Here is a 24,965-nt window from a genome sequence, read left to right as displayed (position 1 = left end):
AGCAAACTTGAACTCTCTACAATCCATGATCCAGTGAAGTAACTGGATTACTCCGCGCCCCTGCATCAGAAGCAGGATGGAGAGCTCGTCCTTTCCGATCCTAAGGTGAGGCTTCACGGGGAATCGCAGAAGGGTTTCGTGGAGGGTGAGAAGGGAGTGGGAGACTTACACATTATCCCGCAGATTGTTAATACTCCCTTTTCACACACAGAAGGATATTTCTGCGAGCCAGACAAGCCAGATTTGAGGGCCCGGTCCTGTCCATCTTCCGAGTCCAGCGCTTCACCATAGAAGAGGCAATAGCACTCCAAACCAGGCCTGCGCCTCCGTGGGAGTCAGGTGAGCGTTGCAGTCGTCCACACACTGTTTCATCCGCTGCTGCACACCAGCAGTCTAGTCACTGCCCGCCGGGCACCCGATTTCAAGTGCCGCCGGGGGTCCCTTTGTGCTAGCAAGCCGCCATCTTAGTTTCTATTGCGCCGCTTCCGGATCAAGACATAAAGTGGCCTAATTCAATCTGCTGTGTCCACTTTCTCTCACCGATACGCTCATCTGCTGCCTGAAGTATTCACACAGATACCATATCTTTTTTCCGCTGGAATCGGCCGTCAACACATGCATTTTGCTTCGAATCAATAAGTCTGATCACGGAGCTCCAAGGAATCCCAGCCTACTCCATGGCTGCTTGGCCACGTCCCCCCCTCTCTGATAAATACATCACTCCCAAGAGGCCTAGGGAAGAACACTCCTGTCCCATTCCACAAAAATTACAGGAACTTCCTGTCTCTGTACAAGACTACCAGGAGGATATCCTAGATGTCTCAGAACAGGAGGTGGCCTATGAGGATATAGATCCTTTTCCTCAAGATACAGCTGACCAAGACCCAGATTGGGATCAAGATCAGGTTGGGGATCAGGGCCCTTGGCTGTCACCCACACATACTCCTGACCTGGACATTATTTGTCACGACCCACTTCGCCTCCACCCCTGTGGATGATCAGATGGCGTTCAACGCCATTTTAAAGAGAGCGGCCAATCATTTTGCCATTGCAACACATGAGGCAGCCCCAGACTCTGATTTTGTTGAAGATATCCTTAAGGAGAGACCACCAACTAGCCAGGCTATACCTTGGCTTAATTCTATAAAGAAGTGCATACCTCCTTCGTTATCAGAGCCCATCACATGGGTAGTCAACCTTCAGGTTGAAAAATTGTTCTGCCCATCTCCTTCCAACCGTACATACGGAGTCATGCCACACCGGAAAAGAAAGAGGGCAGGGGTTCCACTGTCCACGGCGAAGCAGGTTCTCCGCTGCTCATCCAGAACCATCCCCTCTCCTAGTAAGACCCCCAGCACGTTTTGCTGGATTTCTGGACCTTTTTCTTTATATCCTGAATGAGTGGATCCTTTTTGCACGCATTTATTCTTTTGGGCTCTACCTTTTAGAACTCTATTCTGTGTTTTCGTTTTTCTATGGAATCTACTTTTCGCCATATCTCTTTTAAGACATCTGTAGTTTACTTTTGCTACACACAGCTTCTTATGGGCAGTGATGCTGGGAATCCTTTGGGTTCTCTTCAAGATTCTACTTTATTCTTTCTACTATTCTTTTTTTTTCAAATTCTTTTTATTAGGTTTTGTTACACAAAAGAAAAACTACAACATGAGTACACAATGACATTAGGAGTCCTGTCTTCGAGGTTGCGGTAAATAGCAAAACATAACCTATCGTTTGACGGTAAATGACACGACGGGAGCAGAGAGGCCGCGCCTCCCACCAGGCGGGCGCACTGGGTACCCCGGCTCTCCTTTGTTCTTGGCTTCAATGTTTTTATACTTCCCACTTCCCTCATATTTTCTGAAACTTACGGGGGGACTCCCTTGCATTACAAATCAGTTTTTCCAGGGAGGCGCATCTGTCCATTTCATTGTACCATCTGTCTGTTTATCTTGTCTCCCGAGGCCCAGGTGGCTGCCGTTGGTCTCTTTCCCGCTCCAAGTGCCACCCCCAGGAATGTTCTTTCATGTTGAGTTCTGTTTCGCCTTCTATACCCAGCAGGATAAGTTTGGGGTCCCTTGGGATTGTGGTGCCCAGTATTCTAGAGATGCGAAGTAAGCATGCTGTCCAGAACTCCTGCAGCACCTCACATTCCCATATCATGTGGTAGAAGGTACCCTCCGCCCTTTTGCATCAGCAACATTCTGTATCGACCTCTTCCCTCCCCCCCCAGCTGGCCATGTGCATTCTGGAGTAGTAGGACCTATGTAGGATTCAGAGTTGTATCAGCCTGAGTTTGGCATCAATGCCTATTTCCCTTGGGGACATCAGAGCCTCCACCCTTTCTTCTGCCTCCAGTAGCCCCAGGTCTTGTTTCCATTTACCCTTGAGGTTGGCGAGGTCCCCCGATCCGAAGGAGTTAAATGCCTGGTAGAGGGTGGAGGTTACCTTGAGAGGGATACGGTGTGGGAGTACATTTGTTTCCAAGGGAGAGCAGGTGGGTATGTCGGCCAGGTTCGGGAATTGAGTGTTAATGACGTGCGTGAGTTGGAGGTATCTAAAGCGGTCCATGGGTGACAACCCGTGTTTCGTTTGCAGAGTTTCAAAGTCTATCAGTTGCCCCTCCTGGACAATGTCTGCCAGTGTGGATACCCTTTTCCCGCCCAGGTTTCAAAGTGGCCCATTTTTTAGATTTCGGGGAGGTGTTTATTGCGCCAGAGTGGTTGGATCAAGGTTGGTCTGCCTTCCCAGCCGATGTATCTATCTATTTCCCCTCCAGACTCGATGGATATGGAGGGACCCGTTCGGTGCTGCTCTTAAGTTCTTTTGGTCATCATATAGTATGTGCAGGGGGGATGGGGAGCCGGTGTCCCCCACCTCCACCCGGGTGTGTGAGAGCAGTGGGTCCCTGTGTAGCCATTCATTTGCCACCCCAGCCTGTGCAGCCCAATAGTATGTGCGAATGTTGGGCAGTCCGATGCCCCCTTCCCACACTGAGCGGTAAAGTGTTTTTTAAAGCAATGCACAGCTGTTTCCCTCCCCAGAGTAGTGTACGGAGGGTCCTGTTTATGTCTGCAAATGCTGTGGTCGGGATGGGGAGTGGGGCATTTTGAAGGACGTACAGGAATCTCGGGAGCGCCAGCATCTTAAATAGTGCCGCCCTCCCAAGTAGCGAAGTGGGAAGGAGTGTCAGTGGGTGACATCGTTCTCAAATTTTTGCATTATCGGATGCAGGTTCAGTTTGAGGAAGTCCTCCTGTGTCCTGCTAATCCGTGTGCCCAGGAAAGTGAAGCCCAGTACTGAAAGAGAGGAAAGGCAGGGTTCTGGGATTGCTTCACCTCCCCCTCCCACCCCCCTCCCCTTGCACCGGAAAGTAAATTGTTTTCTGTGTGTTGACCCGGAGTCCCACGAAGTGTTGGTATTCCTCCAGGGTTCTGGTCACAATCGGGCAGGAGATTATTGGATTGCTCAGATATAACAGGAGATTGTCTGCGTACAGCAAGACACGTTCCTCCCCTCCCCTTGGCCAGGCAAATCCTGCCCATTGTCTATCTGTTCTTAGCCGGATCGCAAGAGGTTCGATGGCGAGGAGTAATAGTAGGGGCGAGAAGGGGCATCCCTGCCTGGTCGTTTTCCCGTTGACTCTTACGGAAGCCTCAGGGAGGGTGTAAAGAAGCTTGACCCATGACATGAAATGTTGCCCGAAGCCCATGCGTTCCATTATGGCCCACAGGGCGTCCCACCCCACTGAGTCGAAGGCCTTCTCAAAATCGACCGTGAGGGGGGCCAACGGGATGGGATCTCGTCTGCCCGGTCGAGGACAATCTGAACCCTGCAGAGGTTCATTCGTGTGGACTTACCTGGCATAAATCCGCACTGATCTGGGTGGATTAGAGACCCGATAACCCAAAGCAATCTATTTGCAAGGACTCCAATATTTTGGCCTCTCCATTTATTAAAGAAATGGGCCTATACGAGGCACAGTGCTCTGGGGGTTTCCCTGCTTTGGGGATCACCACTATGGTAGTTTTCTAGAGGTCCGGGGGAGGGTGACCTGTTCCCTGCTGCGGAGGAACATGCTGTGCATGTGCTTCGTTGTCGTTCCGCTCAGTCTTTTCCACAGTTCCAATGGAAATATGTTGGGGCCACGGGTCTTCCCTGTCTGTAGTTGTGAAAGGGCTTCCCCTACCTCGTCTTCAGTGATGATTCTGTCTAGCTATTCTGCCTGTGGTTCAGAGAGGCGGGGGATCGTGATCAAGTCTAAGAAGTTTGGGGTGTTTGTTGGGAGTTATTGTACTGGTGGGGAGTATAATTCACTATAGTAGTTTGCAAAGGCCCCTGCGATCTCAGCGTCCCCCCTTAAGATATCCCCTTCCTGGGTTTGGATGGCCCGTACTTGCCCTTTACTCTGCTCCCTTCCCTCTAGCCAGGCTAGTGTCTTGGTAGCTTTGTCCCCCCGCTCGTATATCTGCCTCCGGACCAGCCACTGGGCGGTTCGGGCATTATCTAGTGCCCTGTCTTTCAAAATTGCTTGGGCTGTCACTAAGACATCATGCGCCTCATGGGTTCCCTCCTCGAGTAATTGCTCTTCCCGTCTGGTTACTTGGGCCTCTGCTTCGGAGATTGCCTCGTTGTGTCATTTGCGGTGAGCCGCCACCAAGGATATTGCTTCCCCCCTTATAACGGTCTTATATGCTTCCCACCTTTATTATTGGGCAGTCCACTGCTTCTTCATTTAGATAAAAGTATTCTGACATTTTATTCGAGAGCCCCTCCAGTATTTCGGGTGTCGCCAGATAATAGGTGTTCAGGCGCCAGGTGGGTTCCTGTTTTTGTGCTAGACCCTTTAATTTAACCAGCAGGGGGGAGTGATCGGAAATTCTGCGGATGATAGTCGGTGGGCCATGTTTTTAGGAGTGAGGATGTAATCGAGTCTGGATAGGGACTGATGTGCGTTGGAGTAGAACGAGTAGCCCCTGTCCGTTGGGTGGGCTGCCCTCCACGTGTCGGATAGCCCCATTGCCTCAGCGAAGGGGCACACCTTGGTCGGGGTATCCACCGCCCTATTGCCCACGTGTGTTCTGTCCCGAGCTATCGCCATGACTTCATTAAAGTCCCCCCCTATTGCCCATGAAACCGCTTGTTCTTCCAGCATTATGACTTGGAGCTCGGCAAGGAGTTCTGCCGTCAGCGTTGGAGGTGCATACACTGCTATGAGGCCCCAGGTCTCTCCCCGCAATTCCCCTGGTACCATCACAAACCTGCCCCGAGGGTCCGCTTTCACCTTCCTTGTCTTGAATGGAATTCTTTTATGTAAAAGGATCATGAGTCCCCTGGAACCTCTGGAAAACTCAGCAAGGTATGTGTGTGGGTAGTTAGACTTCTTAAAGAGCCCACTGTTGGTACCTATTAGGTGGGTTTCTGTTATGAATGCAATGTCTGTGGAGTGGCGGTTGAGGTATTGGAGTACCAGTTTTGTCTTTATACATGACCCCAAGCCGTTCACATTCCAGGTCAACAGGGATACTTGTCTCGGTTGTGTTACATCCGCGTGACTCCTGGTTTGGGGTTATTTGGGAGGATGTGATGTAATTCACGTTTCCCCATCGCGTCCACCATCGTGAGGCGCCCCGAGCCCGCCTGCCACCCCGCCATGTGATCGATCGGTCTTGTGTATTCCTTGTGCAAACTCTAGAACCCCAACCTGTGAACCGTAGGCTGTGCCTACGTGGATGTGTGCGTACGGGCTATTGGGGGGGATGTTTCGGTCCCCCCCCATGTCCTGTGCAAAGATTTCTCTGATCATTTATTTCACTGACCTTTTGTTGCTGTTAGTTGTGACATTAGGCCTTTCCCCTCCCCCCCGAAATCCCCAAACTTCCCCCCACCCTGCACTTCACCCCCAACCAGAAGCACCTGTTCCCCTAACCATTTAAACTATTGAAGGGAAAACCCCAACTCGGGAAGGGTCAGGAGGACCCCTTTCCCCAACTCGTGTTTGGAATTACCACCGAACGTAAATAAAAATGAAAGTGAAAGCATCCCCACGGGGGGGAGGGTTGGTTTGGAGCGAGGGTAGTGGTGGTTCGTTCTCATGAATCCCTTCCGGGGCTTCTGAATTTGGAGGTCTTTTCCTGTTTCTTTTGTCAGTCTCCCAGTATTCTGCCCCATTTCAGGTGGGTCCCATATGGACCGGAGGTCCGGCTTTCCCTGCCTCCCCGCATACTGGGGTGATCATTGCCTCCGTCGTCCTTGCAAGGTGTGTTTCTGCTCGGTCTGTCTGGGCATGGGGTAGAGAGGACCTGTGTTTCCAACCACTCCCAGGCCTCTCAGGGGTTATGAAACACGTGAACCTTGCTGTTGTGGTACACTTTGAGGGTTGCCGGGAAGAAGAGTGCGTATTTTATGCCCTGGGGTGTCAGTTTCTTTTTGATAGCCGTAGGATTGCCGTGACTTCTGGACCTCCCTTGTGTAGTCGGGGAAGAACCCAATCCGGTTGCCGTTATAAGTGATTGGGCCAGTAGCCCTTGCCATATGCAGTAGTGTGTCCCGATCCCTATAGTTCAGAAGTTTTGCGATCACTGTTCGCCGGGGGGCCCCCGGGACTGGTCTGCCCGACGGAACCCTGTGTGCTCTTTCTATTGAGAAAAATTTGGAGAGTTTCTTGGGAGCCATCAAGTTTGTTAGCCAGTCTTCCAGGAAGAGTTTCATGGAGGGCCCCTCCTCTTTTTCGGGGAGGCCGAGTATGTGGAGGTTGTTTCGGTGGGACCTATCCTCACTGTCTTCGGCTCTATTTTCCAGCATAGTGATTTTCCGCTCCATTTGTTCGAGGCGGTCACGCAGGTTTTTAATGGTGTCCTCTGTGTCTGACATTCGTTGTTCTATTCCCTTACCCTGGAAGTTAGGTTCCTTAAGTCTTGTCTCAAAAAGGACACCTCAGAGGCCAGGCCGTCTATTTTTGTCTCAACCGAGGTTCTAGAGTCGCTGATTGCTGCCATGATGTCAGTGAGTGACAAGAGTTTGGCCTGCGCCCCCACTCGTTGCCTCCTCTTCCACCCCAGCAAAAAAAGCCCACTACAACTCCCGAATCCTAAACTGCAAAAACCCAAGCAAAGAACTCCACAACAACATCTCCAAATTCACCAATCCGGCTTGCAACACTGCTGTCCTGACTCCCTCACAATCACTGTGCGACTCACTCTCCCTCCACTGTTTCACCACGGCTCTCGAAAGAACAAATACTCTAGCCACCAAACTGGCTCTCTTACATCCACCAAGCAATTCTCCCCTCATACCGACCGGCCGTCCAGCTGCGACCACTACGCAAACAACGTTTGAATCCTTTAGTCCAATATCGCCAGAGCAATTTCTCAAACTTCTATCTGTCCACAAACCATCTGGCTCCCCTCTGGACCCTTGCCCAGCCACAGCCCTCAAAGAAATTTTCGCTTCCACCTGCGCAGGTGAACACGCAAGATTCATCATAAATGCCTCCCTCTCCTCTGGTATCTTTTGCGACGCATTTAAAACGGTTCATGGCAAACCTCTAATTAAAAAACCTTTGCTCGACCCTCTCGAGCCCAAAAACTACTGCCCCATCTAAAACACCAGATTCTTTGCCAAACTCATTGACTGAACCGCCTACTCTCAACTAAATGCCTTTGTCGAAGCCAACAATCTCCTAGACCCCGCTCAATCAGGTTTCAGAGCTCGTCACGGAACTGAAACCACCCTAACCTCAATTTGGGACGACCTTAAAATGACGGCAAACTCAGCGGGAGGTGCGGCACTAATCCTTCTTGACCTTATCGCCGCCTTTGACTCAATCCTTCTAGACTGCCTCCACTCCCTAGGAATTCGTGGAACCGCTCTTAAATGGATAGCTTCATTCCTCAAAGATTGGTACCAAATAACGATACTCTCCACCTTTACCTCCCAAGCCCGACCAGTTGACACGGGAATCCCACAAGGAGCATGCCTATCCGCCCTCCTGTTCAATCTCTACTTGATCACCCTCCCACCAATAATTCGTTCGCACAACATCCTGTGCTACAACTACGCCGATGACACTCAACTAATTCTAAAACTCCTGAACTCAAAACCCAACTCCCGACCTGACCTGGCCTCCTGTCTCCTTGACATAGACCTCTGCATGACCCAAAGCCACCTCCTGTTAAACCCCTCGAAAACGGAAATCCTGGTATGTGGCAACCCTGAACTTCTACCACACCCACTTCCCTGGCCATCCGCCATGGGCAACTCACCGACCCCCTCCAACTCAGTGAAAAATCTTGGATGCACCCTTGACTCTGACCTAACACTCTCGCGCCAAGTCAACAACGTCTCAAAGTCCTGCCACTACCACCTTAAAACCCTTAGGCGCATCTGTCCATATGTCTCATTTCCCAACAGACTCTCCACGGTGGAATCAATCATTATATCAAGACTGGACTACGCAAACCCCCTATACTTCGGAGTCCATGCTTACCAACTAAATAAACTCCAAAGAGCACAAAACGCGGCGGCCAAATTGCTCCTTGCGCTCGGCCCAAGAGACCACATCTCCCCAGCCCTTAAGACGCTGCACTGGCTTCCAGTAGCCCGAAGGATGACTTTCAAAACCTTGTGCATCTCCAATCGAGCACTGCATAAAACCGGCCTCAATATCTTCAAGACAAGCTAAAACCCTACCACTCCCCACGCACCTTAAGATCAAGCTCAGCCGGCCTCCTAGTCATACCAAAGACAAACTCAATCAGGTTAGGCGGATCATCATTCTCAGCAATGGCCCGCACGCTATGGAACTCACTCCCACCCCACATCCGCCTAACTGAGGATTTAATGTCTTTTCGCAAACTACTGAAAACCTGGCTCTTCCCCTAAAACCAACCCGTTCCAAACTAACTCAATCAGACCAACAGCAACTCAATGTCACCAATCCATTCAAACCACCTGATGAGAGAAACTCACAGCTAACAACCCTAATATAAATTAGAAGGACAAACAGAATTAAACAGATAAAGTAGATCAAAGCAATGAAATGGTTAACAAGAGTAACTCATACGGAAACAGTAAAGAGATTTAAACTCCAGACATGGACAGAATGCATGCGGAATGAACGAAGTGAAGGGCGTGGACGAGTTACTTAGAATCGATGAAACAGGTGGACTAAATGTATGCGCTGAATGGAAGAATTCATGAGTGGAAGAACAGATAATTACTTAGTTCGAAGAAGTGTGGAAATCAAATGAATATGCTGATCGGATGAGTGTATGGAATGGATGAACATGTTGAGCGGCTGAGTGTGTAGAACGGACGAGCGTGTTGTGCGGATGAGTGCGTAAATATAGAATATATAAATATGCCATATATAAATATAGAAAGCGAGTAGAACGCAGGAGTGCGTAAAACAGATGAATGTCCAGAACGGATGAGCATAAACGGGATAAGTGTCTAGAATAGATGAGTATGTGGAGCAGATGAGTATGTAGAGCACATCAGTGTGGATAACGGATGAATATGCAAGCGCGGAAAGTGTGTAGCTCGCTGGAGCAGATGAATGTTTGAGCACATAGAGGGGGCGAGTGCCTAGAGGGGGCGAGTGCCTAGAGGTGATGAGTGCGTAATGAGCGCGTAGAGGGGAGGAGTGGCTAGAGGGGGTGAGCGACTAGAGGGGAGGAGTGCGTAGAGGGGACAAGTGCGTAGCGCATTTAATTGCACGACATATATAGTATGGTTTGGAATGCAGAGAACGTCTGAAAGAGCATATAACCCATCATATCACACCACCACGCTTACTTACATCACCACTCAACTAGAACACAGAGATACTATCACACCATTCGGTATAACTGTTCTCATACCAACATCCGCCGCTCACTCCACATCAAGTAATCACTGCTGGTTACACAACCCCCAGCCAGGCGTTCTCCTCAGGCCTAACGCAGCCACATCCGGTCTGGATAAATCCTGCCAGATCGAACACATACTCCTGATCTCTCAACCATCACACCTACCACTAAAAAGCAGCTATTACACGGATACCGCACGAGCTGCACACATACCCGGTGCTCACACGCAACTTTTGACTCTCTCCACTCTCTCTACTGATCTGAACTTCGGTTCCCAAGGGCGTTCAACCAACCAGCTCCTTCAGACCACACCAATGGTATATAAGGCGCTATATAAATGAAAATAACAATAACAATTTGCTGGTCCCGGGAGCTTTGCTGGGGTGCTCATTGTGTACTTGTCGATTTTGTTCTGTGTTGTTCCCCTGCGGGGCGGATCCTTCCCTATTCTGGCCCTGTGGGGTGGCTCTAGGTGCAGGGGTGTCCCGTTGGGCCAGAGCTTACCCCTTTCTACTATTTTGTATCTCTCCTGAAGCTTAATATTCTGAGAGATTGGCGCACACCACCTTACGTGGAGTGCCACAGGGATACTTAGTATCCTCCTTCTCTCTGCTCCTGTGACTTTTGTCACATAGATAACCTTCTAGTTATGACTAGGAGCAGTGGACGTGTTCTAACAACTATTGTGCTATATTTTATACTGCAGACTATATTCACAGTCCCGGTTGTGCACAATAGGGTCACCTAAGTACTAACTTGGTGGCTCCTTTCTTTTTATGCCTTTTCCTGCATGGTTGTTCTTTGTTGGCCCTTCTTCTACCGTTCTGGGAGGTCTATGTGTGTGTTTTGCCTTTGGCGGGAACCCTTGGGTGTCCCCGCCTAGGCTACAGTGTGTCTGGGCAGGCAGTAAGTGGGGGGAGGAGTTTTTCACTGCCCTGCTCTTTGACTGCCATAGTGCCTGAATGGAACCAGCTCCCAACTTGGGGTCGGTTTGTCCTGATTGGACAGCCACCCGCCCCTTTCTGTAAACTGCTGAGAGAGGTTACAGAGGAGTGTGTGCTGAAACTGAATAAAAGGAGAGGTTCCTGAGGTGAAAGGCAAGCTGACCACTGGAAACTGAAGGAACCGAAAATGACGACCATAGACGCCTGCAGACCCTTTGCAACACTGTGAAGCACTCACTGCGGCCCTGACTCCGTTTTCTATGCGACTGTTAGGGAGAATTCTCAGAAATGTGCTAATTCCTCTCTGCCTTAGAGACCCCCAGCACTTTGCCGGACTCTTAGACTGTTTAATTTTTAACCTGGATTGGGTGAGACCTTTTTCCCACTTTCATGTATTTTTATGTGATTTGAACTCTGTTTCTTTTTGATATGGAGTCTGACAAACTCCATAGGCATCATCTTTACTTTGTCACACAGTACCTTCAGTTCAGTGGCACAGGGAAGCCTTTCAGATTTCCCAAAAGGTTTAAATACCTTCTCTTGGATAAACTCTTGTTGCCAAGAGCAGTGAAGTGAAATTGACTTTACTCACATTTTGTAACTGTCTAGACCCAGCACACACTATCTTACAATAGGGTGCTGGATGGGTTACTTAGTATCCCCTTGGTCTAGTTTCTCATGTAACAATTCTGTTACCCTTTCTACAATTAACGGCTGGTGGCAGTGGTTCACTTTTTACTACCATTGTGTTTTTACCGCAGGCTGCAATTGCAGCCTTGGTAAAGCACCCATGGGTGCCAATTTTGTCAAAATGGCCCCGGTCTTCTTTTTACGCTATTTCTTGCTGGAAAGGTCCTTCTTGAGATTTACTCTGCACGCCAAACCAGGGTTGGTCCCTGCCTCTGGCTCGAGTATGTCTCGCAATGGCAGGAAGTGAGGGAGGTGCCCGAAACGCCCTGTGCTTAATCCCCTTGGTTACAGAAATGCCCCAAAAGGTGATTGGCCGGCTGGCTGTCCGCCAAGGACAGCCACCCTGCTGTGTGATTGACAGCTAGGCTGGAATGAATGGGAGAAACCTGCATAAAAGGTGAGGCTTTTTGGCTTGGAAGGCAGAATCAACCACTGGACGAAGGAATCCGAAGAAGAACTTGGAAGAGACGCCTGCTGCACCTCCTGGACTGTTGGTTTGCCCGGGGAAGCCCTCCTCCTGTGCTGAAGCTCTGAATTTGTTTTGACTAGAGAAGCCCTGCAAGGACGACTTCTCCCCTTGAGTTGGTGGGACCAATCAACTCCAAAGTGAACTCGTCTGGACATCCTCTCTGAGCTGGCTGTACTTCTTTGCTGCTGCAGGAACCGAAGTGCCAGGGAGAGGAACACCAGATTGGAGTGCATCACTTTTAAGATGGACCCGAGCTGCTGGAAGATCTCCCGGACTCCCAGTAAGCAGGACTGACCAAGCCTGAGCCACTTCAACAGAGTGCTGGACCCCATAAGCAAGGAAAGTCCAGAGTGTTATCCATGAGACCGCAGGTGATGCTATTTGCTGAGACGCGAGGAGCTGAAACCGCAAAGTGCCGCTGAATAGAAGTTGGTCCTTTTCTGTCGCAGAAACGTCCCGTTGTGTTGCAGTAGTCCCCAGAAGACCTCCCTCTTGTCCCCACGACTGAGGCACAGGAACAACAGGATCTGCAGAGCCACACAGGAACAGAAGCCAGCTGGAACCATTTCTTCTAACCAAAGGTACTGTACAGTCTAAGAGAACTTGCCTCTTGTTGTGTAGCCTTACTTGTTCTCATGTGAGACTGGTCTTGGTTGCTCTGTAGAGTTGCTTGCAGCTTCTTTACCTCCCAAGCCTAGACAGCTTGTGGCCCTACATTGATTCTATTTTTTCTACAAAGACTTCTAAAACGTTGTTTAAGACTTTTATTCACCTACAAGAAGTGTTTCAGCTCACTAAGACTTTTGCCCAATGGACGTTGGCTGGCCTGGCTCCCTGAATAACTCTTCTGTCCTCTGACATTGTGTTTCACCATTCCTTCCAGGAGAGGGTTATCTTACTTTGCATTGGGGGTTCAAAAGTACTTACCTGCTTCAGAATAATTTTGTGATCTCTTGTTTTATTCTATAATTCTTTTCTCTGTATTGCCCTAAATGCAATAGTGATAATTAATGTTAATGTTCACAATGTACTAGCTGCTTAAGTCACCTGAGTGTGTAGGAAGTGTCTGTGTGCCATCCCAAATGGGTATTTGCTGATTTAGAGAAACTAAGAGCGTGTATTTTGGAGTGTATTTGTGTTATTATTATATTGCCCCTTCTGAAGAAGGCTTATTCAAACTGACTATTAAATAAATTAATAATTGTTTAATCAAGAAGCCTTGAGTGTGAGTGTTTATTTAGATACTTGTCACAGCGAATCTCTGTGTAACCCCCCCTACTGCTCACATTGACCCCTCTTGAGATAAGCCTGGCCGCTCAGCCACACTACCAACCTGTGTAGTTCAGACTTATACCAAAGGTTGGATCCCTATTGCCAGGAGGACAAGGTAGTTGTAGTGCACCCAAAGGGTACTGTCCAAATCTTGCCTAACAGCGACGAAGGGAACTCCGAAGAGGATGACTCCTTCCCTTTGGCTGGTGGCAGCCCTCAGACAAACTACATTCAGAGCCATTTCCGAGGTGCTGTTGCTTTTCAGAGCTGCAGACTGCAAATACCAGGAGACCTCCGGCCCAATCAAAGTGCATCGTCTTGCCTAGGTCAAATCCGTCCAATCCTTTGCTGAGCTCCAGGTGAGCATCCAGGGACACAATCTGACTCGTCCAGGTCCCCTCACCAGAGTGCAGGACTCAAGGAATCGAAGAAGATTGACCCTGCGAATCGTGTCCTTTGTTGGTGCTGCATATAATGTGCCAAAACCGCAGACTGACTAGAGAAGCTGAAGAAATCCATGCCAGAGGTCCTCTCGCGATACTGCCGCTGAGAGAACCCATCCATTGTCCTGCCTCTCGTCACCAGACCAAAGAATCCAGAGGTCGTGTCCTGCGCGGCCACATCGAGGAGAATCCAGCCACGAACATTTCTTCAAATCTAAGGTACTGTGGGGAGAAAAGATATTGATCACCATGATCCAAGAAGTCGCTCCAGAATGTTGGAGTGCACGTAGAGGTGTCCACTCTTACCGCTGGCCCAACCTGCTACTTGTGCCCCTTTTTTGAGTCCTTTAACAGGGTCTCCAACGTTATTCCTCCAAGTATCCTTACCTGGAGACTGAAAGTATCCTCAGGAATTTTCGCTGTTCTGCTGCTTCAAAAGACTGTAATCCCTTTCCCAACTGCCTTTTAGCGGTATCACTACATAACATCCCCTACAAAAATATCACCGTAGATATGGCCGTTTGGTTCACCATAGGCAATATTTTTGTTGGGGATATTATGTGGGAGCGGGGATTGCGGGGGTGTCCCCCGCACATTAAAAAATGATTCAGGGGTGTCCCCCGCAGGGTCCATGTGTGAATTTCGCCGCAAAAATATGGCGATATTTTTGCATCGCGATATATTTCCGGCGGAATTAACACTTGCACTGAAACTGCCTCTAGAACCTTAAGCTTTGCTACTGTTTGACTAACCAACTGTTTTCCTTCCAAAAAGACTTTCTTATGTGGTTTTGCTACTAAATACAATTACTGTACATCTTTAAGTCTGCGCGAGTGCGCCTTATTACCGATAATACGGTTGAACTGTCAGTGTCAAAAGTTGTGACAATTGTAACAGCGAGCAACTACAAACTAAGCAGTGGCCTTTGAAAAGTATCTACAAGTGTTTCTATGAATTGCATTACTAACTGGGTTCAGTGTGCTTACCTACAGCTCACATCTTCCTCTTATGATAAGCCAAACTGCTCTGTCTCTTTACCAAGGTTCCATGAATAGTACAGACTGATACGAAGAGTTGGGGATCTATATACCATTGGGATAGTTTTATAATGTCTACCCCCCAAAGTGGACTTTAGGAAAACTCCCATACCATACAGGAGCCCTCCTTGTATCCAAGATTCAGGCTCAGAGCTACCCCAAGCACACCAGTGGTAAAGTCCTGCAACATCCAAACAGCCCAGAGTTGTCTAATCCTGGACAACCACTGGTCATGGCATCCATGCATCCAGCATCAGACCATCGGACTCCAGAGGATATGGACTAGGACCAGATGGTCCCAGCCCCCTCCTCTGGCTCACACATAAAGAGCCTGCTTGCCTGCGAAAGCAGCAGTTTTCACTGGGAAAGGAGTTACCATGTATGGCATTTTTTTGGCCTGAGAAGGCATGAAGAAGGCCAAAGGACAAGATGGTAAAAAAAACAGCGAAAATCTGGTGGCACAGCTATTTTAGGAGGCTATCCACCTTTAGTAGCCATTTGCGGTAAATGCAAATGTACACAAGACAAAAATCACTCAGCTGCCACTAGCTTGTCTGAGGCACATCGTCAAAGTTACCAAAAAGCCATTCTTGTAAAAATTTACAAGAATACAAATTATCCCAACTGCACTGCACTTCACTGTAAGGTAATGCGTGCAGTTGTATAAATACAAGAATTCCAACAGACACACAAAGTTTCTCACTACTGAAGTTCTGCTTGTACCCCTCTTCATCTATATGTACTTAATGTACTGTGCTTTTGAATCAGTCAGTCATGGTACTATGTGCTAGAGTGTTGTACATTTTGCTGTGTTTATGTTCCCTTGTCCCTCCCTCCTTCTTAGCATGAATGTACAGTGCCTATCACTAGATAGTGAATTTACATGTTGGCAGTAGAGGTGGTGAGGGACCTAACTGACACTGCTATTTGTATAATCTCACTAGTTTCTCCTCGTGCTAAGTCATAGTGTATGTGTGTGACTTTAACGTTTTTCAGTATTAGGGTGTTTTCCTTGGTGAACTGCGTGGACTAAGTGAATTACCCTACCTGCCCTCCTCCCCCCCTTAAGTTAGGTCTGACTACTCAGATAGTGCTACAGCCTTTAGAGGGGTTTGGCTTCGCATTTGGTTGGGTGTGTTGTTTGGCCTTTGGGTTAGATGGTTGAACCTCCTTCACCAAGTGGTCTTTGTAAACATCTCCCTAACAGCAGGCCTCCTTAGCTGTCCTTGCGAACACTGTGGCTCACTGATAAAGCAATCTTCTATCTGGCTAACTCCCAAGTTGACTCTCTTGGTCTGACAATGCAACTCCTGAACAACTCCTTCTCTCAGTCTCACTGTTCTTACTTAAGAACACCTTTCTAGCCCCCACAAAGACAGTTCATTTCTGTCAACCTTTTTACTGTGTACATTCGGTATAAAGGCCCTTGATTTATGGGCCTGTATACTGCAAGGTTTCTCAATATTCAAATTACTTTGGCCCCTTTTAGGGCGGAATTTCATTGAGCGGTTTTCTGCTGTGCTTTTAAGAGAGCCCTAAAGTTCCTGCGCTTTCCCACTTTGGTTTTTTGCATCTCCAACCTCCTTTTGTGGTCAGTGTGACTTTTACTGAAGTGCCCTACCACTGCAACCTTTTTCTTTAGTATATGGACCCCATTTAATCTGGCAGTTCTATCTCCCTACATTAGTTTTAGGGCGTAGGCAGTTGGCATTTGTGATTTAGTTTTGCCTTCACCAAAGGTGCAAGTCCATTTACAGCAATAGTATCCCAATATCCATTATTGGCTGGTAGCCATTGTGGTACTAATATTGTATTTTAAGTCTTGCTCTGGACGACTTTTACTGTGATTTTTCTTTGCCTTGGGAAATCGCAAAACTAGCCTGAAATGGCAGTTGTACACAAATGGGCTCCCGTTGAGCCTAATCTTGCACCCTCTATTGTGGTATGGACTGGTTTGGACTAGTTGCTAGCCCAAGGCAGGCCCTTACACATCCTGTGTGGGTGAATTGAAGGTAGAAAGCCCACTTTCTACCCCCTGTGATAGCCCCCTGTAATTTCTGCAGGCTTTACTGCCCGACATGTTAGGATGTCTCCTAGATCACCCCAAACACTCATGGGCTGGTCTGAACCAGCCCTTCCATCACACGCCTGGGCCCCTAAACAGCCAGCCCCAAACACCTCAAAATACTCTGCTTCACTGCTGGGGAGATTTTCCTTAACCCCTTTGGTTGGGGTCTTGAGGTGTGTCTTCCTGGTTTATGTACTGCAAGTGATTCCCTGAAGCTCACCAGGCTCTCCAAGTGATAGTCATGATGGAGTGCATGCCTTTTTTTACATAAAGAACTTTATTTTGACAAACATATATTGCGTGAACATTCTTTTACTTGGCATTAATAAAAGTGCGTACTGTGCCTGGGAGCCACCACACTCCTCTCCTGAGAATGGGGCCAAAATACAAGAGTTCCAGTGAGAGACAGGGTGCCTCAGTACTAACAGTCTTGTGGATGATCAGTTTTCACATTAGTGCAAAAAAAGCAAGGGAATTCGAGCTGAGGGCTTTACTTATCTGCCAGGAAGCAGGCAATAGCAAAAAGAGGGTATCCAAGCAGCAAAAAGAAAATCTTTCCCAACACGTGCTGAGAGCTAAATCTGCATTGCTCATCTTCTATAGGCACACGCCCCTGGAGGAAATGTGTAAGACTGGAACATGGTGACTCCTCGCACCTTCTGTAAATACTATGCACTGTAATTTAGTTCCAGAGTAGATGTACTGTCCAAACATTGTGAAACTAATTAATAACTTCCAACTACCATGTTCAGTTTACAGATGCTTGGGAATCTCCCTGAAGCATGGAGGAAAGGGCATGAGACATTAAAAAAAAAAGTTAGTTACTGCAGTGACAACAGTGCTCTATCTATAATCTCCTTTCCTCCATACTCCCACCAGTCTTCCTTTCTTTAAAAATGTCCAACTTCGAAAGAATAAAGGGACTGATTGCCAGTGCATGTGCCAATGCAAGAGATATTCAAAGAATAAGATCAACAGTTGCTAAGCAACAGCCTCCAGTACCATCCCTGCTCTGCGTATGGAGTAAAGAGGACTCTGGTTGGAGTTCCTTTGTTATTATGGTGAATAACTTTTTTAAATCACCGTCTGGGCGATTAAAACTCACATATTGACACTAGAACACCGCTACAGCATACCTGCTAGCTACCAATGCTAGACTAACAAGCTCCATTCCATGTAAAAACCCAGATACTTGGCATTGCATCCTTTTGAGACAATGTTGCATCTTTTCTCGTCTGTCAACAAGTAGTCACGCACTATTGATATTTGTATGTGGTGTTTGAAAAAAGATGGGTAGTTTTTATGTGGGTGGCAATAAACCCATTTCAATGTGTACATATTGTGCAGAGACTAAAGTTATAAAAGTTATGTTTTCAGTTTTAACAAATGCACTTCTCTTACTTGATTGCTGCCAAACCATTTCCGGTTGCTTGATGTGGTAGGAGGGTTGTTGTTTTAATCTGTCACTCCCTTATTTGTAACTTTATAACCATGAACTTTCCAAGGAACGCCACCCAGGAGTCCCGCACTGTGGTATCAAACTCTGTACAACGTGGACAGCTGAGTCAGAATGTTTCTCTTCCCTTGGAAATGGGCACAGGCCAGCTAGCACCAAGGTGAGTGGGTGACCTTCAACTAACTTATTTTATACTATGTGGAAAGCAGGTGTTGCTGGTGCCTGCAGTGTGTTGGAATGGTATTCTATGCAAGGTTAAAAACAATCTTGGTCATTATCTGTTCTAACATCTTGCTTGTTTTAAGGCATTGCCCTGTATTTTAATCATTTTGTAATGTTCTAATCTCATACAGGCAGCAACAGCCGGAACTTGAAGTGGTCTCAGGAAGGGATGGTGCAGGGGTGTACAATCACACACAGGTGAACACGCTGTGATTTCTCTTCCTCCCAAATGTCTGGTAAAGGTTTTGTTAATTTGTTTTCCACTCTCAGTGGAGAAGCATGCACTACTGTTAGGCAAAGTTTGTTTTCAGTACCCTTAGGGTGCACTACAACAACTCTGACTACAGGTAATAGGAAACCCAACCTTTGGTATAAGCTTGTACTACACAGTTTGGTAGCGTGCTGAGCAGCCAGGCTTATCTCAAGGGGAGTCAGTGTGAGCTGTATGGGAGTTACACAGAGATTCACAGTGACGGGTATTGAAATAAACACTTACACACAAGGTTTATTTAATAAACAATTATTCATTTATTTATCAGTCAGTTACAGTAAGCCTTCTTCAGATGGGAGCAATATAAAAGTAACACTCAAATACACTTCAAAACACACACTCTTCATATTCTAAAATCAGTGAAGACCCTTTTGGGATGTCCAAAAGACACAACCTACACCCTTAGGTGACTTCAATAGCTAGGGTGCTGGGGACATTAATATCTCACTATTTGCATTTAGAATACTGTTAGAAGTTGGTAAAAGGAAAAGGTTATTAGAACAAACAAGAGACCACAAATATTCTTAAGCAGGCAAATACTTTTGGATCCCCCAAGAAGAGTCATTCAGTATAACTGGCTAAGCCAAAGTCAATGGGCAAAAGTCTTATATGGGCTGAAGTACTTCTGGTAGGTAAGTAGAAAAGTCTTTGCACAATGTTTTAGATGTCTTTAAAAAAAAGAAGGATAAAATGTAGGCCCACAATCTGATTAGACTTGTGAGTAGTAGAAGATGCAAGCAACTCTACAATTAGAGGTAAGTTCTCTCAGACTTTACAGTAGCTTTGTATTGAAGAAAAATAGCAGCAGATGACTTCTGTTCCTGTGCAGCTCTGCAGATCTCTGTTCCTGTTTCTGTTCCTGGACCTCGGTCGTGGGGACAAGAGGGAGGACTTCTGGGGACTCCTGCACTGCAATGGGATGGTCACTGCTCGCAACCGGCAATCTTTCCAACAAGTGGCACTTCGGTGTTTCAGCTCCTCGCAACTACTGCAAATAGCAACACAGCAGTTCCTGGCCTTCGAGATGGACTTTCCTTGCTTCTGGGGTTCCGCACTCTGTTGAGGGGGCTCAGGCTCGGTCCGTCCCGCTTCCTGGGAGTCAGGAGGATCTTCCTGGAGCTCTTGGCCAACTTAAAAGTAACGCACACAATCTGGTGTTCCTCTCCCTGTCTATTCGGTTTCCAGCAGCAACTCTGTGGAAAAGCAACCAGCTTCGAGAGAATATCCAGGTGGCTTACTTTGGAGTTGATTGGTCCCACCAGCTCGAGGGGAGAAGTTGTCCTTGCAGGGGCTTCTCTGTCGATACAAATTTGGAGTTTCAGTACAGCAACAGGGCTTCACTGGGTAAACCAACGGACCAGGAGTTGCAGCAGGCGTCCTCTTCACGTTCTTCTTCGGTTTCTTCGTCCAGTGGTTGAATCTTCCTTCCAAGTCAAAAGCCTCGCCTTTTCAGTTCTCTCCCATTCATTCCAGCCTAGCTGTCAGTTATCCAGTAGGGTGGCTGTCCTTGCCGGACAGTCAGCCGGCCAATCACTACAGAGTGCATTTGGGTCTCCTAGGAGACTAAGCACAGGGAATTTCGGGCACCTCCCTCACTTCCTGCCCACCTCAGACACCCTGGATCCAGAGGCGGCCTTCACTTGTGAATCCTGCCAAAGGCAAAGCGAACAATGGGACCAAACCTGAGTAAATCTCAAGAAGAACCCTAGAAATGGCAAAAAAAGACCGGGTCATTTTGACAGAAATGGCACCCTTGGGTGCTTTACTGCAGCTGCAATCGCAGCCCACGGTAAATGCACACGTCAGTAGTTAAAACGAAACTACTGCCACCAGCCATTCAGTGAGGAAAGGGTAACATAGGAATGTTACATGAGAAGCTAGACAAAAGGGGATACTGTATGACCACTCCAGCACCCTATTGTAAGATAGTGTGTGTTGTGTCTAGAAAGTTACAAATGTAAGTAAAGTCAATTTCACTTTAATGCTCTGGGAAACAGTAGTTTATCCCAGAGAAGGTATTTAAACCTTTGGGAAATCTGAAAGACTTCCCTGTGCCGCTGCACTGAAGGTGCTGTGTGACACAATGTAAAAGATGATGCCTATGGAGTTTGTCAGACTCCACAACCAAAAGAAACACAAAGTTCAGAAATCACATTAAGATACATGAGAGAGTGGAAAAAGGGCCTCACTCTCTCCAGGTTAAAAAAAACCAAGTCCTCAACATCCAGCAAAGTTGCTAAGGGGCCTCTAAGGTTTAGGGAATTAGCACATTTCTGAGAATTCTCCCTAACAATTACTGACAGCATATCTAATTTGTCTACTGTTTCTGTGCTTATCTTAGACATATTTTCCTTGATGCCCTCAGTTCTTGTGCTCCATACTGCCAGATTCCCTCAAATATTTTTATTTTCATACAGACAAAAATCTCTGACCATTTCTTATGCCTTTTATCGCAGATAGGGATTTTGGACACACACAATTAACAAATTTCTTATTCTCAGGAACCCAGTCTAAATATTTCCCTGCTCATTAGGACTTGAGACCATTCTGGATCTTCAATTTACCTGCAGAATCTACCTTTAGACTTACCAGTCTTCCTATATCGTTCAGATTTGGACATCCAGGCCCAACCGTTTGTCATTCTCTAAAGAGAATCACTTTGGGGCCCACCAGTTTGACAATTTCATCAGGCACTTCCCCAAAAGCCACTCGCTCTATCCGTTTAATTACAGATACTGTCCCAAATGTACCCTTTCCCTGCAGACATGGTCCTCAAGATATAATCTCCCATTGTTTTGTTTTAGGATATCAATCTATCTATTCAATTTTTTATTTAGCACGTTACACCCTTGGGCCTCTAAGCGCTCACTAGACAGAAACATAAAATCAGAAAACAAAACGGAAATCGGGCAGTGAAGGTGGGGCTGTAAATTGGAAAACATTACTCTAGATCTAAGTCAAACAGGTGTGTCTTCGACTGTTTTTTAAAATGAGCAGGAGACTCTATACTGTGCATGCATTATTTAAACGTGAGTGAATTTATTATGGTGTTTGCAGGACAAGTGGTCATATGAGGAGTACCGCTACAACCAGAAGTTTTTCCTTATGGGATACGTATTCTGTTAACATGGTTGTCAGGTTTAGTGGTAAAACTGTGAGAATACTTGATTAATTTTTATTCAGGCCAAAGATACCTATGGATGAAGAGGAAGGGCGAGTCTTTCCTTTAGAATTGCAAGCAGCTATGGTGTGAGAAGAATTAGCTATGCTTCATGGAGTTGATTATACCGGCAGACGATGGTGCACAGTGATTGCCATTGGGGAAGGTTACAGATTGACTGACGTCACTGATGAGGATATGTTTAGAGATCATCCATCAGATGATGCAGTATTTGAGATGAGTATTAATTATTGGGCGAGAGCAATTAAACGTGAGGTACCTCAGAAAATGATGCTAGCACGGAAGCGCCCAGAGTATTTTAATGACGACATGGTGAAAGTGCCAGTTGCATTATCGACAACAGGCCCCTGTTGGTAGGCCTATTGAAAGGGGCTGGGGAAGTGAAGATTAAATTGAAACCAGAATCAATTTTACCTCAAGCACGACAGTATTCATGTCGCGAGAGGCAGATGAAGGTATTTTTAAGATAATATCCGCCATGATGGAACAGGGCATCTTAGTGACGTCAGAGTCACTGTGTAATACTGCAATTTATCCGATTTAAAAAAAAAAAAAAAGGGAAAGGGGTTTTCCATGACGTTATTTGTTGAAATATGCTTTGTTTGCCATTTGGGGAAAAAACCTAAGGGTATACTGGCTTCTCAAAGGGCTTCTTCCTACGAGGTGTTCATCTCGAATCCAGCGATTGAAATAGTCAGATACAGAATAGTGAATCCTGCCATGTTTATAGCAGAACCACTGGCAGACGGCGAATATGCACATGATTGTTCGAACTATGAGGAGTTCTACGATGAGCTCCCGAGGGTGAAGGAAAATACCTTGGCAGCTGGGGAGTTTTTCTTTATTGACTGGTCTTCTAGAATCGATCAAAGTGATGGGCAGAGATATAAAGGTGCAGCTGTGGTGAATCACACAGCCAATGGAGAGTTTGAAGTATTGATAAGTGCACAACTACCGTCTCATTTTCCGGCACAGGCTGCAGAATTAGTGCCGGTGATTGTCGTGCTCGAGAATCACGCAGACCAGGAAGTAACCGTGTACAGTGACTCCGCCTATGTGACGTCAACCATGCATGCAGGGCTAGCATGTTGGAAAAGGAGGGCTTACCTCTGAGTGGATGGCACTCCAGTGCAACACGCAGCCTTATTGGACAGACTCATTAGAGCACTAAAACTCCCAGTAGCCATTGCAGTCGTTAATTGCGCAGCGCACACTAAAAGGGCAGATTTTATCTCGCGTGGAAATCAAAAAGCAGACGCGTAAACAAAACGAATTGCATGTTCAGAAATGATCATGTCATTTGATAAGCCTGATGTGAATGAAAGCATGGTGGTGATAAGTGTGCCTAATTGTTAAAATAACTTGTCTAGTACTCGGCTAGTAGAGATCCAAGGGGAAGCGCCTCAGGATGAGAAAGTCCTGTGGACACAGAGAGGGTGTTCTTTGAGCCCCTATGAAGCACTGTGGCAACAAGACAGCACTGGTAAACCGGTTATGCCTGTAGCCTTATTAAGGGTGGCATTGGACCAGCTACACTACCCTGAAGGAGAATCTTCATGTCGTGTGCTAATAGGCCAATTCGTGGTATCCACTGGGAACTTTTGTTCATGATCGTATAGCCAGCTGAAGCTGATTGAAGAACATTTGGAACCGACTCTGCAGCTTCCAGAAGTAGTGCATAATGTTACCTGATTAAATAATTGTTTTTCTTTCCTTAAAAAGTAAGATGGGCAGCATTAATAGCAATAGTATCATGACAGATCCTGAGAGACGTCCACGATGTGCAAGAAGCTTTTGTTGAAAATGGTCTTATTTGTGTGTAATTTACACTTGCATTTTGTTCATAGTGGTGCTGCTCTCACTTACAGTACGCACTACTACTATATCAATGCAAGTGGAGCAAAGACTCCTGTGCATCTTCCTGTACAGAAGGAGGGTACAGATGTGGCAACTACTAGGCAGCCAAGACCTTATGTAATCATTTCTAATCTAGGGGTACATACAAGAGCACCTGGTCCTGTGATGAATAAGCCTGGGTTACCTTTTAGAGGGAGGACATGTATGGAGATTATGCAAGCCATTATTATGCATAAATACTACGTTGATAGGATGAAGCTTCTGGAACTTTCTCCTACACAGGTAGCACATGTAAATACACCCAGCACACTGACAAATGTTTCGTTGGTCCACTCAGGAAGAGTTATGTTGACATTTTGCATGAAATGGTTAGAGAAGCTGGTAAGAAAAGAACGAGATATAAGAGAAGTGCTATGGAGGTTAATCATGAGCTGAATGATTACCTGGATAGCACTGCACACTTGGGGAATAACATATGGTATCAGCATATGAAGGAAGTCGGAAGAAGAACCTCAAAGGATGAATGCTTTGTGTGTGCACTCCTGCCTTATAGCATGGGAAAGTCTAAGATCTTCATAGCTATTGAAATAGACGAATAGACGTCCAGACAGCACATTGTCTTTCACATATAGCACTCTGTCGTACAAGAGGCCAGTTCATGGGCCGAGATGCCTATCTCAAATGGGCAACTGAATGGACAGATCCAGATGAAGATGACTATGTCCAAGATACAAAGACAAGGCTAAGAGATCATGCTAAGAATCACGTGAGCAGATACAAAAAGCCTGGAGTAAAATGAGCTGGAATCAGATGGGAAGTAAACGGAAGACTTGAAAGTCCAGGAAAATCTGCAGAGGAAATTCATAGATGGAAGAACAGAGGCCAGATGCTGATGTGGGGATCAGTTTTACCAGATGGATGGGAAGAAGGAGTGGTGATCTGCATAGCCTGGGTGGTCATTGGTTGTTATCAGCCAGTCAGTGACATTGTACAGAATGGATGCAAGCCATTATGCCAAGACTTGCTAAGCTACTGACCTGGGCCGAAGACAGAGGACTCTTGCAGGTAGTGCCTTTTGAGAGTGCAAAGCTGTGTTTAGAAACAATGGTACAAGAAAAGTTGGAGAGAACCAGAACTGTGGTTGAATCTTTGATGTACCAGGAATGAAACTTGGGATAGCAGTGATCGTGGATCACTATTGGGC

At 46.8% G+C, this 24,965-nt stretch overlaps 1 protein-coding gene across 4 annotated transcripts in view; it reads left to right on the top strand.

The window, feature by feature from the left end:
• The window catches only part of ARNT (aryl hydrocarbon receptor nuclear translocator), a 675,339-nt gene that overhangs the window by 472,180 nt on the left and 178,194 nt on the right, over positions 1-24,965 (top strand). For all 4 annotated transcript variants that reach the window (XM_069649742.1, XM_069649743.1, XM_069649741.1 and 1 more), the window contains exons 14-15: positions 18,280-18,390; positions 18,584-18,650. In XM_069649742.1, coding sequence (XP_069505843.1) covers positions 18,280-18,390; positions 18,584-18,650 — 178 coding nt within the window. The remainder of the gene's footprint in view (positions 1-18,279; positions 18,391-18,583; positions 18,651-24,965) is intronic.

Source organism: Ambystoma mexicanum, chromosome 1p (assembly GCF_040938575.1).
Source record: "Ambystoma mexicanum isolate Mex_15411 chromosome 1p, UKY_AmexF1_1, whole genome shotgun sequence".
NCBI lineage: Eukaryota > Metazoa > Chordata > Amphibia > Caudata > Ambystomatidae > Ambystoma > Ambystoma mexicanum.
Note: the sequence above shows the minus strand (reverse complement) of the source record. Positions and strands in the feature narration are given on the sequence as shown.